General features: G+C 41.0%; 1 protein-coding gene across 2 annotated transcripts; it reads right to left on the bottom strand.

Annotated features, from left to right (window-relative positions):
• Positions 1–1,645: 1,645 nt before the first annotated feature.
• On the bottom strand, positions 1,646–17,301 carry TDP2 (tyrosyl-DNA phosphodiesterase 2). 2 transcript variants are annotated; one of them, XM_086706113.1, is made up of 7 exons: positions 17,092–17,301; positions 16,927–17,012; positions 13,054–13,227; positions 12,293–12,384; positions 9,992–10,110; positions 8,109–8,291; positions 1,646–2,797 (listed from the first exon to the last, which is right to left on the bottom strand). In XM_086706113.1, the coding sequence occupies exons 1-7, from the start codon at positions 17,254–17,256 to the stop codon at positions 2,516–2,518; spliced, it is 1,101 nt and encodes a 366-aa protein (XP_086562239.1). In that variant the 5' UTR covers positions 17,257–17,301; the 3' UTR covers positions 1,646–2,515. The 2 variants fall into 2 exon arrangements, with proteins under 2 accessions (XP_086562239.1, XP_025773057.1); XM_025917272.2 differs by having other exon boundaries at positions 8,121–8,291; positions 17,092–17,298.
• Between the last annotated feature and the right edge of the window lie 2 nt (positions 17,302–17,303).

The raw sequence follows: 17,303 nt of genomic DNA, 5'->3' as shown, positions 1-17,303 counted from the left end.
ATATATATAATGAATTTAGTATCTATTTTGGCACTACATGAAAAAGTCTGCCTCCCTAGGACATTAATGTTAGGCCACTGTCTCTCACTTCTCTTTGGGATTTAATGGGCATTTATTGAGCTCCTGCATGTATACATGCCAGAGACTACAAGAACTATTAAGGGTAAAATTAGGTATCCTTAGTATAGCTTTTCTGGCTTCATTTGCTCGTTACATGCTGTTGGCTGAGACATTTGTCTTAGCACAAACTGTACAGGAAAGGCAGAATTGTCCTGTTTTGAAGGTGGGAGAAACTGAAGTCTAGCAACTTCAAGTACATTCCACATCAGTGGCAAAGATGGTATTTAGCCTACTGAAATAAATACAAGATTCTGAGTTGGAATTTCCTCCAAGGAAAGTAAGGTACTCACATATACCATGCTGGAAAATTTGAAATCCAAAGTAAAAAAAAAAAAAAAAAAAAAAAATCCAAGATATTGCAGATTAGTAGTTCCTTTTTCTTCTTCTTAAAAATTTTTAACGTTTTATTTTTGAGAGAGACAGTGACAGAGTGTGAGCCGTGGAGGGGCAGAGAGAGAGAGGGAGTCACAGAATCTGAAGCAGGCTCCAGGCTCCAAGCTGTCAGCACAGAGCCCGATGCGGGGCTTGAACTCATGAACCGTGAGATCATGACCTAAGCCGAAGTCAGATGCTTAATCAATGGAGCCACCCAGGTGCTCCATCTTTTCCTTTTTTTTCTTAATGAGCAGGCCATTCTTGGCAATTTTATTTACTTTTATAGTTTTATTTTTTTAATTTCCACCCAAGTTAGTTAGCATACAGTGCAATAATGATTTCAGTAAATTAGTAGGGTCTTAATTCTTGGGAAAGCTGACTAAAATTGGTCTAATTGTTCCTATTCCCATCACATAAAACTTCTTAGATTCTGTCACTATGAACAGCAAATGGGAAGGTATTTCACTTGAATGCTCAGTCATGTAAAGGGATTGGAGTTCCTTTCAAGGTTTTCAAACAATCTGATAACTCTTTATTTATTTTGAGAGAGAGGGTGTGTAGGTGATGGGCAGAGAGAGAAAGAATCCCAAGCAGGCTCTGCACTGTCATCACAGAACCCGATGTGGGGCTCGATTTCACAAACCATGAGATCATGACCTGAGCCGAAATCAAGAGTAGGATGCTTAACTGACTGAGCCACCTAGGAACCCCAGTGAATAAGCATTTTATGCCCCAAACATCCTTTTCCTATAAAAATGAACTACTGCCTCCGTAATGTATGCTATAATATTAGCATTTTCGTTCTAAATGACTAAATAAGTAACATATAAAACTCCTTTCCATCGTCACTACAAAGAGAATATCATGCATAAATTCAGTTTGTCTTTTATCAGGTGGTTTGGTTGTTAATTTTGATACCCCTGCTGAAAATGAGGCTCTGTGACTTTTCATTCTAATCATTCCCACTGGCTTTCCTTTTTTTATACTGAGGACATCAATGTGTGCTTGGTAGTTCTTGGTGGGAGAAGCTTCATAGAAGCTGTTTTCTTTCTCAGAGAGGTGAGTAGCAGCAGTCAGAAACAGGAAGAGTCAAAAATAGGAAGCAGGTAAAAACTTCAATCCCATCGTGGACACAAAAGCATACTAAAACTATAAACAAGTATAATTCTTTATTTAAAGTACACTTCTCTTAAAAGTGTTTTTTAAAGCACAGTTAAAAGTGCTCCTTATCCCTCTCCTGTAAAATAATTCAATTTTATAAGTAAAACTAAAAACCGATTTCTCTTTACACATTCATTTTTCTCTTAGAAAAGATATCCGGTCTGATGCAGCTATAAAACTGACTTTAATCATTATCAGGTCTAACTTTGCCTCTGTTGGCAACACAAATGGCGATGTTGACAAACATGAATTTTAAAAAGTTGAGAAATTTCAAGTCCTAAGGTTTCACTTAGAGCTTAGCAAATATGTACTGTTAGCTGACGAAAACAAAGTCTATGGTGGGATACCTATCATCTACTTAAACGTACATAATCATGGCTTTTTCATTTACAATTACCTGAATTTCTAAAACATAATGAAAAGATCTAATCCCCCAAACTCAATAACCTCTTACTTTTATTTTTAAAGATTTACTTAAAGTATAAACTCTCTGGTGCCTGATCTTAAAAATCAACAAATTACAAAGGCTAGCCCAGATAGAGACGTGGCCCTGCTTGAGAACCAGCTGGTACCCCTGAGCACTATGAAAAGCTCCAACGGTCCTGGTGGCCTTTTATGAAGAAGTCTCATATTCTGAACACCAGGTAAGCTTTAATGTAAATAAACATCAATATTTACTTCTGAAATATGAGGACACAGTCCACAAAATAAAATCACAGTAGTGTTTTCTTCTGTTACAGTGATCTAGTACATTAATTCCTCCCTATTAAGCCTACCTTTCCAGACAGATAAAATTACATTTGGAAAAACCCAGAATGAAATTACTCATAAGATGCAAAACTCTTATTTGAAAGGCATTTCACAATATCACATCTAAGTTGCACAGAAGACCCCAGTGATCACTAGGAAATCTACCACAATCCAGTTTTTCCAACCCAAGGAGGTCCAAACTTTGGGGAACAATATGACCACTTTCTGCTGCTGTTCTGAGAAATATTCGATCAAAACGAAGCTTGCAAGTTGCAGATATTCCAAGATTAGAGTTCATCTGTGTGTCCCACGTATACTGGCAATGCTTAGGTTTGCCCAAAAACTCCCAGACATCCAAAATGTTGCCGGGTAAACCACCACATTTGGTAACCTGAAAAGAAAAAGACAATTCTTTAAGATTCAGTCCTTCTTCTCCTAAATTAAAAAGGTTTTTTTCTATGTCTAAGACCAACATTTCAAATCAGAATGTCATAAATTAATGCAAGACTAGATATATATTCTAAAAAATATTTTGCTGTACAGTAATAAGTAGGTAATATAAAAATAATCAAGATAGCCTGAGAGATCTGAAATTTGCCCCTTCTCTTCTGTCATAGACTCCTAACTTCGGATATCAGACAAAACTTAGAAGGTTGCAAGCCCATAGCCTCGGTTATTGCTATTTATTTTTTTTAAAATGAACACAAGTAAAAAGTAGGCAAAACTGTTACTCTAGTGTATAAATTTAGACATATCCCATTTATATGATCCAATAATGTGAGCTGCCTTCAGTGTCATTTGAAATTTACTATCAATTCTTCCTTCTATTCACACTTCAGGATTTAAAGATTTTGCATTGTGGTAAATAAAATAAGAGGCATACTTCCTCTTATCGCACTCCACCTTACTGCACTTCACAGATACTGTTTTACAAACAGCAGGTGTGTGTGGCCACTTCGCAGGCAGCGAGTCTATCAGCGCCATTTACCCAACAGCATTTGCTTACAGTGCGTCTCCATGTCAGGTTTGGTGATGTTTACATTTCAAACTTTGTTATTATACATCGGCTACGGCGACGTGTGATCGGGATCTTTGCTGTTACTGTTAATTGTCTGGGGATCCCACGAACCGTGCCCATAGAAGACGGTGAACTTAATATTTGTTGTGTGTGTTCTCCCTGCTCCACATAACCTCTTCTCTCCCCTCAGGTCTCCCTTTCCCCTGAGACACAATACTGAAATGAGGCTGTTTGATCAACCTACAATGGTCGCTAAGTGTCCAAGTGAAAAGAAGAGTCATTTGTCTCTCACTGTAAATCAGAAGCTAGAAATGATTAAGCTCAGTGAGGAAGGCATATGTAAAGCTGAGACAGACCAAATACTAGGCCCCTTAGCCAAATTGTGAATACAAGGGAAAAGTGCTTGGAAGAAGTTAAAAGCCCTACTCCAGATAACACAGGAATAACAAGTAAAACAGCCTTATTGCTGACATGGAGAAAGCTTGAGTGGTCTGGATAGATCAGTCACAATATTCCCTTAAGCCAAAGCCTCATCCAGAGCAAGGCCCTGACTCTCAATTCCATGAAGGCCGAGTGAGGTAAGGAAGCTGCAAAAGTTTAAAGCTAGCAGAGGTTGGCTCGTAAAGGTTAAGGAAAGACACGGTATCCATAAAAGTGCCAGGGGAGGGGCGCCTGGGTGGCGCAGTCGGTTAAGCGTCCGACTTCAGCCAGGTCACGATCTCACGGTCCGTGAGTTCGAGCCCCGCGTCGGGCTCTGGGCTGATGGCTCAGAGCCTGGAGCCTGTTTCCGATTCTGTGTCTCCCTCTCTCTCTGCCCCTCCCCCGTTCATGCTCTGTCTCTCTCTGTCCCCCAAAAAATAAATAAACATTGAAAAAAAAAAAATTTAAAAAAAGTGCCAGGGGAGGCAGCAAGTGCCGAGGCAGAAGCCGCAGCGAGTTCTCCAGAAGATCCAGCTAGGAGAATTAATGAAGGTGGCTATGATAAACAACAGATCTTCAACATAGACAAAACAGCCTTCTACTGGAAGATGCCATCTAAGACTTCTACAGCTAGAGAGAAGTCAGGGCCTGGCTTCAGAGCTTCAAAGGACAGGCTGACTTTCTTGTTGGGGGCCAATGCAGCAGCTGACTTGAAGTTGAAGTCAATGCTTATTTATCATTCCAAAAATCCTAGGGCCCTTAAGAATTATGCCGAATCTGTATGAAATTGTTGAGACACTATAATGTACACCTGACACTATATAACACTGTACGTTAACTATACTGGAATTAAAAACTTAATAAAAAAAAGGATGAGGCTAAATCTACTCTTCCTGTGTCCTACAAATGGAACAAAGCCTGGATGACAGCACATCTGTTTACAACATGGTTTACTCATTGCTGAAACCTACTGCTCAGGAAAAAAATCCTTTCAAAATGTTACTGCTCATTGACAATGCACCTGGTCACCCAAGAGCTGGTGGAGACTGACAGGAAGATAAATGTTTTCACGCCTGCTGACACAACCTCCATTCTGCAACCCACAGGTTAAGGAGTCATTTCCACTTTTGTCTTATTATTTAAGAAGTACGTTTCATAAGACTATAGCAGCCATATACAGTGATTCCTCTGATGATCTGGGCAAAATCAATTGAAAACTTTCTGGAAGATTTTCCTATGATTCACGGGAAAAAGTCAAAATGTCAACATGAACAGGAAGGACTTTGGAACAGTTGATTCCAACCCTCACGGGTGACTCGGAGTTGAGGTTTTCAAGACTTCTGTGGAGAAATTAAGGCAGATGTGATGGAAACAGCAGAACTAGAGTTAGAGTGGAGCCTGAATAAGGGATGGTATTGCTGCAGTCTCAGGACCAAACTTTAACGGATGAGGAGGTGCTTCTTACGGAGGAGCTAAGTGGTTTCTTGAGATGGAATCTACTCGCGGTGAAAACTGTTGAGATGACAACCAAGTACTCAGGATATTATGTAAATTTAGTTGATAAAGCAGTGGCCGGCTTTAAGAGGAATGACTCCAATTTTGAAAGGTCTATTGTGGGTAAAATGCTATCAAAAGGCACAGCAATGGTACAGAGAAATTGTGAAAGGAAGAGCCCGTCAAGGCAGCAAACTTCATTGTCTTATTTGAAGAAATAGCTACAGCCATCCCAACCTTAAGCAACCACCACCCTGATCAGCCAGCAGCCACCGACATCAGAGCAAGACCCTCCACCAGCACAAAGATTATGACTGGTTGAAAATTCAGGTGATGGTTAGCATCTTTTACCAATAAAATAATTTTAATTAAGGTATGTACATTGCTTTTGAATGTACATACCTTTTTAACAAGTACATTTCTTTTTAATAAATGGGCCACAGCAGTATAAACATAATTCTTGTACACACAGTGGGAAACTAAAATTCATTTGACTTGCTTTGTTACGATATCCAGCTTAATGTGGGGGTCTGGATCTGAACCTGCACCTCCGAGGTAGGCCTGCATACGTGCAATTTCCCATTTTAATGTGTACAGTTCCATGGCACTAAGTACATCGCCATAATTGTGCAACCATCACCACCATCCAGCTCCAGAACCTTTTCATTTTCCCAAACTGAAACTCCATACCCATTAAATCCTAACTACCCATTCCATCCTCCCCCAGTCCCTGGCAACCACCATCCTACTTTCTGTATGAATTTGACTACTTTAGGAAATTCATAGGAGAAAATACAAAATGTGTCCTCTTTGTAACTGGCTTACCTCACCTAGCATAATGTCCAGGACTCATCCATCCCACAGCATGTGTCTCCTTCCCTTTTACGGCTTAACGATGTTCTGCTGTAGGCACGTACATTTTGTTTACCCACTCATCTGTCAATGGTCACTCAGGTGCTAGCTACAGTGAATGATGCTGCAACAGGGGTGCCTGGGTGGCTCAGCTGGTTAGACAGCTGACTTGATTTCAGCTCACGTCATGATCTCATGCTTCGTGAGTTCCAGCCCCATGTCAGGCACTGCGCTGACAGCACGGAGCCTGCTTGGGATTTTCTCTCTCCCTCTCTCTGCCCCTTCCCAGCTCGTGCTTGCTCTCTCTAAATAAATAAATAAACTTAAAAAAAAAAGTAATGCTACTATCAACACAGGTGTACAAATATCCCTTCGAGACCCTGCTTTTACTTGTTTGGGTATATACCCAGAAATGGGATTGTTGGACCACATGAAAAGGGTTTTAATTTTTGGAGGAATTAACACACCACTTTCCATGGCAGCTCTACCATTTTATCCCCATCGCAAGGGTTCCAATCCAAACCCTCGCCAATATGTTATTCTCTGGTTTTCTGATAATACTCATATCAGCAGACGTCAAGTAATACCTCGTGATGGCTTTGATTCACATTTCTCCAATGATCAGTGACGCTGAGCATCTTCTCTTGTGCTCACTGGCCATTTGTAGGTTTTCTTTGAAAAAATGTCTATTTAGGTCTTTTGCTCATTTTTAAACCAGGTTGTTTCTTTATTGCAGAAATTCTTTATATAATATCAATATTAATTATGTTGATATTACTCACTTGCCGGACACATGATTTGCAAAACATTTTTCCCATTCCATGGGCTGCCTTTTCAATCTGTGTGTCCTTTGATGCAGAAAAGTTTTTAATTTTGATGAAGGCCATCTTTTTTTTGTTGTCTATGCTTTTGGTGTCACATCCAAGAGGTCGTTGCCAAATCCAGTATCACAAGGCTTTTCCCCTTTGTTTTCTTCTAAAGGTTTTATAGTTTTAGCTCTTGTAGGTCACTGATCCATTTTGAACACATTTTGTATAGGGTATAAAGTAAGGATCCAAGTGTTTTTTTTGCATGTGGATTTCCAGTTTTCCCAACACTTGTTGAAAAGCAGGATTTTTCTTTTAACCCGATCAACCAGGTATCACAAAACAGCTACCATGAAGTCACTGATTTGCAAATAGTCCAATAGACCATCTGATTTTCTTTTATAATCTGTGTACAAGGACACAAAATCACAAAGAGAAGTAGAGCACCACCTTCTTTATTTAGGGTATTGCCCTCACTTTGGAAGTAAGTCCTGACATGGTTTCATTGCTCGTTTCACTTCCTCCACTCCTGGAGCGTTCAGCAGTGAAATGAACAGTTCTAATCTGATGTGCGTTCAGCCAGAGTTGGGGGAAAAGGCAAGGCCGGCTTACCATTTAATATGATCTAAGTCTACAGAGGCCCTGAAAAATCCCAGTGTGTCTCAACTGAACTAAAGGAAAGGACAGCGTTTCAGACCTAGGCACGGTCGCACCAGGAAAAGGGAGTAAAAAAAAAAAAAAGTTGAAAAAAGAAAACCGGAAGAGAAGTAGGGACAACTGTGATGGTCAAATCTTTCTGTTCTTCTCATCTTGCAGCTAGAGACACAGCAGATAAACTGGATCTTTTCTAAACTTTGATTTATTATTTTCTCTATACCCCTCTTTTTAATCAACATGTATTGCTTTGTGTTGTCTGTTTCAAGTGCAGTATTTGTGTTTTTCCCAATAATCTAAGGGCTCCTCCTGCTTCTGCAACGCTAGGCTCACAGCACAGGCTAAGTGAGTATTTACTGAATTGCACCTAGAAGACCGCTTACACATTTTAACAGCTTTGGTCAGAAGAAACCCAAATTAGTCTCCACAGCAGTAGCGCCCAGAAGCACAGAACATACTTTGTCACTCACTTCGTGATCCCTTAAATTTGTATCTCCTGCAAATATAACTGTAGCTGACGCTGGAACTTCTTGCATTTTCTTTAAAACCATTTTTAACTGATTCATTCGTTCCTTAGCATGCCCTCTGGTGCTCTCCAAGTGAGAAGTCATAAGGCAAAGTTCGTTTCCTGACACACTTGCCTGCAACAGGATAAATACAGTTGTTAAAATTACTCACCAACCACTAATGCAGAAATTTGAGAAAAGAATCAGCCAAGTACTCGGCTCATTAGTATGTATTTGCTAAGGCAAAACTATATAATCAGCATTGTGCTCATCTTTCTAGGTCAAGGTATAAAGTGCTAATCCTGCTCCCGAAGACTACTTAGCAAACAGCCACTAGTACTTCCAGACCTACCTCAAATGTCACCTACCCTGTGATCCTTCCTCAGCATCCCCAGACAGTGGCTCCCTCCTCTATACTCCTATAGCATACTCGAAAGACTGTTTTTAAAGTTCCCTAGGCTGAATTACAGCACAGTGATTTCTCTCCTACAAAGTCATGAGTCATCTGAGAGCAAAGATGGTTCTTTTATTTTCTGCTATTATCAACAGCCTGGCACATAGGCACTCGAAAAAGATCAGTTAAATGAATGAATGAAAATCATTTACTACTTAGATACCGACAATGCAGGCTCTGTCATTATTCACACTAAGTGCCCGCAGAATCAAGTCCAAATTCTTTCATACTGGGTATTCGTGACCTTCTGTAATCTGGATCCAACCTACTTTACCAATCTCTTGTCACACGACCCCTTTTCATGCCGTCTACACCCAACTGAATACAATGCTTATGTATACTCCTGTATGTTCTTTCTCATAAAGATCTATGTCCAACTGAATACAAGGCTCATCTTCGCTCCTGTATGTTCTTTCTCACATAGACCTATGTACGCACACACATCCTGCAATGTGCAATTTGCAAAAGTTTGCTCACGGTGGTTCTTAACGCCTACCTCTGACATATTTTTCAGGGCCCAATTCAAATACAACTTCCTTCATGAAACTTCCACTGAACAACCTAGCTGATCTCATCACACACACACAAAAATGTTGTCACTATATATGGGGACAGCTGTTAGCTGGATTTACTGCGGTGATCATTTTACAACATATACAAATATCGAATCGTTATGTCGTACACCTGGAAGTGTATACTGTTGCGTCAATTATATCTCAATGAAAAAACAAAAAACGATCTAGCTTAAGGTTATCTCTAAACTCCCATGGTCAGCATTATATTTCCTCCAGTGGCATTTATGCTTTTCCTTTATTTTAGTTACTATACAACACAATCTCTCTCTTGCTAATCTATAAATGCTACAAGAGCAAGATCTTTGGATTCATTCTTGTAAGGCTTACAGAGTACGGTACACTATCATGTAGAATGCATTTAGGAAAAAAAAGAACCACTTTAGGAAGCAAATGTGGAATGTTAGTAAATTCTTTTTTCTAAATATTTATACTATGTTTATTCCATTTTTCTTTCTTTTTTTTTTTTTTAACATAGGCTCCCTGCCTAACACGGGGCTCGAACTTATAACCCCAAGATCAAGAGTTGCGTGCTCTACCTGGCTCTACCCAGACAAGCAGCTCTAAATTCTTAAATATTCTTTGGAAAACATCCAATGGATCAGGGTTTTATATTCACAAATTTATATTTGTAATTTATGTAAAAACTTAGTTTACAGTGTTAAGACTATTTAAAAGAATTTAGAAAAGAAAATTTTCTATAAAGGCAGATTATTTTTTTTTAAAAAAAGATACCACAGTGGAACTGTAAGAAACCACTCAGTTAAAAAAAAAAAAAAAAAAAAAGTCAATTTTTAAAAATTACTTACATACACACACAAAAGGTTTCTCATCATTTTTGTATTTGGAAAAGGGATAATCTCTTGGCTTTTAAATTTCACTCTCGATTTCTTCAACATTATAGCTGTGAAATATCCTTCTTCATGACCTTCAAATGTTTGTGGAAAAGAATTTAGGCTGAGAAGTCAAGAATATCCCAAGTTTATCCCAAGTTCTCCTGCTGAAGATTTTATAACAAGTAAGTACAGATATTTAAATGGGTATGAATCTTCAAAGTAAACTATTATTTCAACACAGCTGAAGATGGCCAATCGAGTCCCTATGTTTACCTGCCCCTTCCCAAAATGTAGCTTCATGTATGGAAGAAATATAAAAATGAAAATGAATTCACATAAGTGCCCAAAATAGTCAATGATGCTGGGGGCACCTGGGTGGCTCAGTTGGTTAAGCCTCCGACTTCAGCTCAGGTCATGATCTTGTGGTTCATGAGTTCAAGCCCCGCGTCGGGCTCTGTGCTGACAGCTCAGACCCTGGAGCCTGCTTCGGATTCTGGGTCTCCCTCTCTCTCGGCCCCTCCCCTCCTTGCACAAGTGCTCTCTCTCTCTCTCTCAAAATTAAATAAACATTAAAAAGAAATTTTAGGGGCGCCTGGGTGGCGCAGTCAGTTAAGCGTCCGACTTCAGCCAGGTCACGATCTCGCGGTCCGTGAGTTCGAGCCCCGCGTCGGGCTCTGGGCTGATGGCTCAGAGCCTGGAGCCTGTTTCCGATTCTGTGTCTCCCTCTCTCTCTGCCCCTCCCCCGTTCATGCTCTGTCTCTCTCTGTCCCAAAAATAAATAAACGTTTAAAAAAAAAAAGAAATTTTGGGGCGCCTGGGTGGCACAGTCGGTTAAGCGTCCGACTTCAGCCAGGTCACGATCTCGCGCTCCGTGAATTCGAGCCCCGCGTCGGGCTCTGGGCTGATGGCTCGGAGCCTGGAGCCTGTTTCCGATTCTGTGTCTCCCTGTCTCTCTGCCCCTCCCCCATTCATGCTCTGTCTCTCTCTGTCTCTCTCTCTCTCTCTCTCTCTCTGTCCCAAAAATAAATAAACGTTGAAAAAAAAAAATTAAAAAAAAAAAAGAAATTTTAAAAATAGTTAATGATGCCAGTATCAAATAAAAAATTGAGCAATTTCTGAAAAAGTAGATGAAACTTACACTGAGGCAAACTGACATGGATTTACTTCTTACTCTGGAAGCACCAGAAAAATGATAAATGAATAAGAAATTTAGAAAGGTATAAAGTTGTGAGAAGAGAAGTGAAGTAGAGCGGCAGTGAATAAAAGCTTCCAACTGTTTTTCAGAAAACAAAGTAGCTGAAGAAGCGAGAAGTGGTTTATCTAAACAGAGAAAAACCAGGGAAAGTGGAAAGGGAGAGAAGGGAGGAAGAAAAGGAGGGAGAAGGTCAACAACAGCCACATGGACTAGAAACCTGGCAAGCAAGGGGGCAAGCTGGTAGGGGACAGGGAGGGGGAGAGGGAAGAGAAAAAGGGACAGAGGAGGAAGGGAAGAAGAGGAAGAGGAAAAGAATCTACCAGAACTGAATTTACCAGAATCCTCCAGTTTGAAAGTTCCTACCACGTGTTCAGCACAATATATCAAAAACAGACTAATAAAACGAGGAAGAAAACCAAGAAGGAGGAAAGCATGGGATTCAGAAAACAAGAAATCCAAAACAGAAGAAAGTCAAAAAGAATCCCGAAGAGAATGCAGGAAAGTTGTCCCACGAAGACAGAGAGAAAGACAAACACAGAGACTGAGAGAGAACCCTCTGCTTAGCAATTGTGAATTTAGTAATAAATCAAAATTACAATTACATACTATGTAAAAACGAAAGTCAAAGAAAACACACGATTTAGCCAAATATCATGGAATGTAGCCGGTTTGGTATATTAAATGTACTCATTAAGAACAAAATAGATGGAAAATCAAAAAACTATTCAGGGCAAAAAAGCTAGGAAAAAAACAAAAATCAATGAAAAGGAATAGAGTTTTTGAAAAAGCAATTATCACACTTCAATTTAATAAATTTATTTTACCAAAAAACTACTCAAGGTCTCAAATTTTTGCAATTTATATTTTCCTGAAAAACCATCCATTTCAACCACCACTTTTCACATATATTAAGATGTATAACATATCCTCCTACAGTTTTCCTAGTACCCTGCATCTGGCTTACTTTTCTCATTCTTACTTTTGCTTTTTCCTGTGTGTGCTCCTATGGGCTAACTTTTGATTTACCTCTTTCACTGACTGTTTTCCAGAGACAAAGACAGTAAGACGAAAAGTGTTACCTGTAATCATCTCATAACTACTTGCTCTCTTCTTTAGGTAGCTACAATACGGGGGGATGACTTCCTGGAGAAATATCACATCCGGGCTATACCTAATTCAAAACAGCAATTTATGATAAATACCAGGTAAACTATTTCATGTGCTGCCGCTTAGATTAGCAAAATATCCTGCCCCCTAGGAGATCTAATATTCAATCTTTACACTGACCTTTGATAATTATAAAATCAGAAAGATCTGTGCCATTTAACAAACACTGTAAACATCAAATTAAAAAAGAAAAACATACATAACACTTTAAATTGAAAAGAAGTGGAATCATAGATAATAGAAATCAGTGTACTGAGAGCCTAATAATGGCCCATGAGATGCTTTAAAAGTTATTAATCCTCACCAGTTATTATCCACGATGAAGGAAACTGAACTGCAGAGAAGTTCAGCAGCTCACAAGTGATTATGTAAGGTCACAGAGCCAGTGTGTAGCAGATACAGTTGACCTTGGTAATTTTATTTTCACAGCAATAATTACATACAGGTTTAGAAAGGAAAACAGTACTAGAAGGCTGCTAACAAAAATCAGCATTCCCTCCCCTGCCCACCCACACCGAGAGGCAATCACTCTCCGCTCTTTCACATGTGTCTTTGGAGAGTTGGGTTTTGAACTCAGATCTGATGCCAATGCCCACAACCTTGACCTTTACCCTTTTTGTAGACGGTAAAACACATGATCATGCTACCATTAAATCTAAGTAATAATACTTACAAAGTTAAATAGGAACACACTCCTCGAGCCCTCTCTTGCAGATTGTTTAGATCTAATCCATCAACATTCCAGGTAATGAAAGAGAACGTGCTGCCATCCTCTTGCTGAATACCTTCAGATGTGCTGGTTTTAGAACTAATGGAATCTGTTGTTTCTTCATTTGTTAGATCAACACTGGCAAGATCACAATGAAACACAACTTTGCAAATCATCTATATAAACTGATTAATTTGAAATTATTTTCTAACTATTTGTAGCCCTCATTTTACAGATAAATAAATTTTAAGAGCCCTAAAAGTATCTGTCTATATAAGAGAAGAAGCCATACAACTGCGGAAAAAAGATTCTTATTGTTATCTAAATATTGTTCACTTATATAATTATAGCCAACTCAATATCCCTCAATGTCACCAAAATGACTTAAAAAAAATTTTTTTAATGTTTATTTATTTTTGAGAGAGCAAGAGACAGAGCGTGAGCAGGGGAGGGGCAAAGACAGAGGGAGACCCAGAATCCAAAACAGGCTCCAGGCTCTGAGCTGTCAGCACAGAGCCCGATGCGGGGCTCTAACTCATGGATGGCGAGATCATGACCTGAGCTGAAGTCAGATGCTTAACTGACTGAGCCAGTCAGGCACTCCTAAAATGATTTTTTAAACTATGACCTGAAGTCAGACTGAGCAATATAAGATTTCCAAATGTGGGTTTATTTTACATCATAAATGACACAGAGGAAACCTATGAAGTAAGATCTCTTTGTGAATAGCAGCTGCAAATGTGTTGTTACCCCCTCATTGAAAGGGGAGGTCCAACAGCTCTCTCCCTGAATCTTTGCCTTAGTGATTTGCTTGACCAACAGAATAGGATGGAAAGGATGTCCTGGGACTTCAGAGCCTTGGTCATAAGAAACTTTGCAGCTTTCACTCGAGCCTTTTGGAACGCTCTCTCGCAAGATACCACATGAGAAGTCTGAGACTACATGCTGGAGAGGCCAAACATATAAGCTCCAGTCCGCAGTCCTGAGAAACCATTTCACACCACCTCCACCAAGGCCCAGATATTTGAGTGGAGGCACAAACCATTATTAAAAGTTGATTGCTAAGCAGTTACATGCCATACATAAATTTCAGAAATAGGTTTTCATATTTATAACTTCAATAAATTTAATGCCAATATTTTAACTTTTTAATTAAAACTTTTTAGTGAGATATAATTGACATATAACATGATATTAATTGTTGCACAACATAATGATTCAGTATTTGTAACCACTGTAAAGTAACCACAATAAATCAAGTTAACATTACTTTTTTTTTTTTTTTTTTTTTTTTTTTTTTGGGACAGAGAGAGACAGAGCATGAACAGGGGAGGGGCAGAGAGAGAGGGAGACACAGAATCGGAAACAGGCTCCAGGCTCCGAGCCATCAGCCCAGAGCCTGACGCGGGGCTCGAACTCACGGACCGCGAGATCGTGACCTGGCTGAAGTCGGACGCTTAACCGACTGCGCCACCCAGGTGCCCCAAGTTAACATTACTTTAACGTATTTTTAAATAATTTCAGACTTTCAGTAAAACATTAGAAAGGGTAAAAAGAATTCTTTTCACCATTCACCCACACAAACATTACCATTCACTTACTTAACATTTACTTGCTTTGCTTTTTATTGTGAAATGTTTGCATAAATACTTTTGTATGTATTTCCCAGAAACAAGGACAGGCTTACATATATACCCAAGCATTACTAAAGGTCAGAAAATTATCATTGATACGACATTATTATGTAATTTTAAGACCTATTCAAATTTCGCCAATTGTGCTACCAAAATCCCAATTTATAATTCTGAGAGGGACTCCAAATGCCCTTCCGTTCCACCATTACTCAGCTGGATTTCACATTTTTGAGGGACTATTTTAGGGAATCCACTTCCTCTGTTCTGCTTTCAAGATTTTATTTGTTTAATGTTTATTTATTTTATTTATTTTTAATATTTATTTTTGAGAGAGAGAGAAAGTGCACATGCAGGGGAGGGGCAGAGAAAGAGAATTCCAAGTAGAGCCCGACGTGGAGCTCAATCCCACTGGCCTCGAGATCATGACCTGAGCTGAAATTAGAGTCTGACACTTAACCAACTCAGCCACCCAGGAGCCCCTAAGATTTTATTTTTAAGTAATCTCTACACCCAACATGGGGGCTTGAACTTACAACCGCAAGATCAAGAATTGCGTGCTCTAGGGGTGCCGGGGTGGCAGAGTTAAGTGTCGAACTCTTGATTTTGACTCAGGTCATGAGCTCATGGTTTGTGAGTTCAAGCCCCACATGCGGCTCTGTGCTGACCACAGGGATCCTGCTAGGGGTTCTCTCTCTCCCTTTTTCTGCCCCCCCCCCCCTTTCTCTCTCCCAGAATGGGGCTTGAACTCACCACCCTGAGATCAAGTGCCTCTGTTCCAATTTCTTTATTGGTTACAGTTTAGATTCTAAATGGCATAAATTAACTCAGGCTGGTTTGAGCACACCAGAGGAATTTAGAAGGAAACAGAAACATGCCACAGAGCCAGGTTCTGGAATGCAGCTGTCTCTAAGGAAGTTCAATCAAGGCTTTCTCTCCATCTGACTCAACTTCCTCAGCCTCATTCTGCCTCTTGCAAACCAGCCTTCTCCTCTTTCCTGCACAAGTTCGAAGTTAGCAACGTTATGGTTCCAGCTCCACAGGAAGATTTAGACTGAACTCTCTTTATCCTAATCTTGAAATCCCAGGAGAGAAGATCTGGCTGGCCAGCTTGGGCTAGGTGAATACTACAACACGGGAGGCACAGCTCTGTCACTGTGGATGGGTGGACAATTCCCCCAGTAAGAAGCTAGGCAGATAGAGGAGCCTAATGAAATTATCACATCTGGAAACTGGTGCAGCCGAAAAGATTATCGGGAGAAATGTGTCTTCACTATGAAGTTAACTCTACCAGCTGCTCACATACCGGGGAGAACTTTATACATGTTTATGGAGAGCTTATTACATGCCAAATATTGTATTAGACTTGGGAGATTAACAACGTATAAAACAGATATGGGCTTCACCAAATGGGGAGCCTAGTGGGAGATATAAAATATTAAGTAGCAATTAGAATGTGAACTTAGTTACTATGACCGGGATCCTGCAGGATGCTGTAAGATTACCTAAGAGGAAAAGTTTCTTGGAGGTAAGACGGGCCTTACGGTAAATACTACTTAGCATGAAGAGAGTCCAAGAAAAGGTTCAGGGCAGAGGTCATAAATATCTTTACGAAGGCTGAAAAGAGAAAACGGCCCACTGGAGAAAACGAAAGTCTGATATGCCTGTTAAGTTTTTGTGGGGTCAGAAAGAGAGGGTGAGAGGAGACAAAACTGGAAGGACAGGCAGCGGTCAACCTGGAGGGATGCGTAAGGCATCTGGACGTGAAGGGCAGCAGGGCTGGAATTGGGGAGGCAAGCAGTGGAATTACAAGGCGGGTGTGCCTTAAAAAAAAAAAAAAAAACTACGCAGATAAACCGCACCGGAAGCCAGGACACTTCCAAGTTACCGTTCTTCAACAGAGGATTTTGCCTCATTCATTTATTTCGAACCTCTCACACAGTTCCTAGATCTCGAATCAAAAAGGAAGCTTCGAAGTTTTCCTTCCCGGACTACATTACGTCGGGGTGACGCGTTCGCCCCGCGGCGGGGGCGCCATCAGCACCCCAACCACCTGCATGAGCCCCTCCGAGAGACCAGCCAGCCCCGCGCACACTCACCAGGACCCGGGCGCCGCCGGGGCGCATCTCCGCCGGCAGGCAGCTGCTCGAGCTCCCCCGGAGCGCCCGCCCACCGCCTCGGAGGAACCCGCCCGGCGCTCACTCACCAGGACCCGGGCCCTGCCGGGGTCTCAGGGCGGCTTTCCAAGGCGCTGTTCTCCACTGGCGGCTCGAAGAACGAGTTCAGCGCTCTCTGAAAAACAGACACAGCGATGGGACCTGGGCGCTCCCCGGGCCGAGATACATAGGGGGGAGAGAGGAGCGAAGCCTACTTCCATCTCCCAGTCGTTCTCGGCCAGGTAGCACTGAGCCACGGCGGAGTCGCACCTCGCGACCGAGGCAAACTCCACACAGAGAAGCCGCCGCTTCTTCGCCTCGGGCTCGCCCTCTTCCCGGTCCGCCTCCAGCGTGACCTCCGAGCCGCTCGGCCCCTCCATCCGTTCGCCGCGGGCCGACGCCGGGCACTGCGCAGGCGCCTGCCGCC

Source organism: Puma concolor, chromosome B2 (genome assembly GCF_028749965.1).
Source record: "Puma concolor isolate L17-30 chromosome B2, mPumCon1.1.hap2, whole genome shotgun sequence".
In the NCBI taxonomy this organism is placed as follows: domain Eukaryota; kingdom Metazoa; phylum Chordata; class Mammalia; order Carnivora; family Felidae; genus Puma; species Puma concolor.
Note: the sequence above shows the minus strand (reverse complement) of the source record. Positions and strands in the feature narration are given on the sequence as shown.

Excerpts from the sequence above, each read along its gene's own strand:
- TDP2 (XM_086706113.1), bottom strand. The coding sequence starts at position 17,256 with ATGGAGGGGCCGAGCGGCTCGGAGGTCACGCTGGAGGCGGACCGGGAA. Across the intron at positions 17,013-17,091 it reads AGAACGACTGGGAGATGGAA|AGAGCGCTGAACTCGTTCTT; the intron begins GTAGGCTTCGCT and ends TCTGTTTTTCAG. Across the intron at positions 8,292-9,991 it reads GAAACCTTTTGTGTGTGTAT|GCAAGTGTGTCAGGAAACGA; the intron begins GTAAGTAATTTT and ends ATCCTGTTGCAG.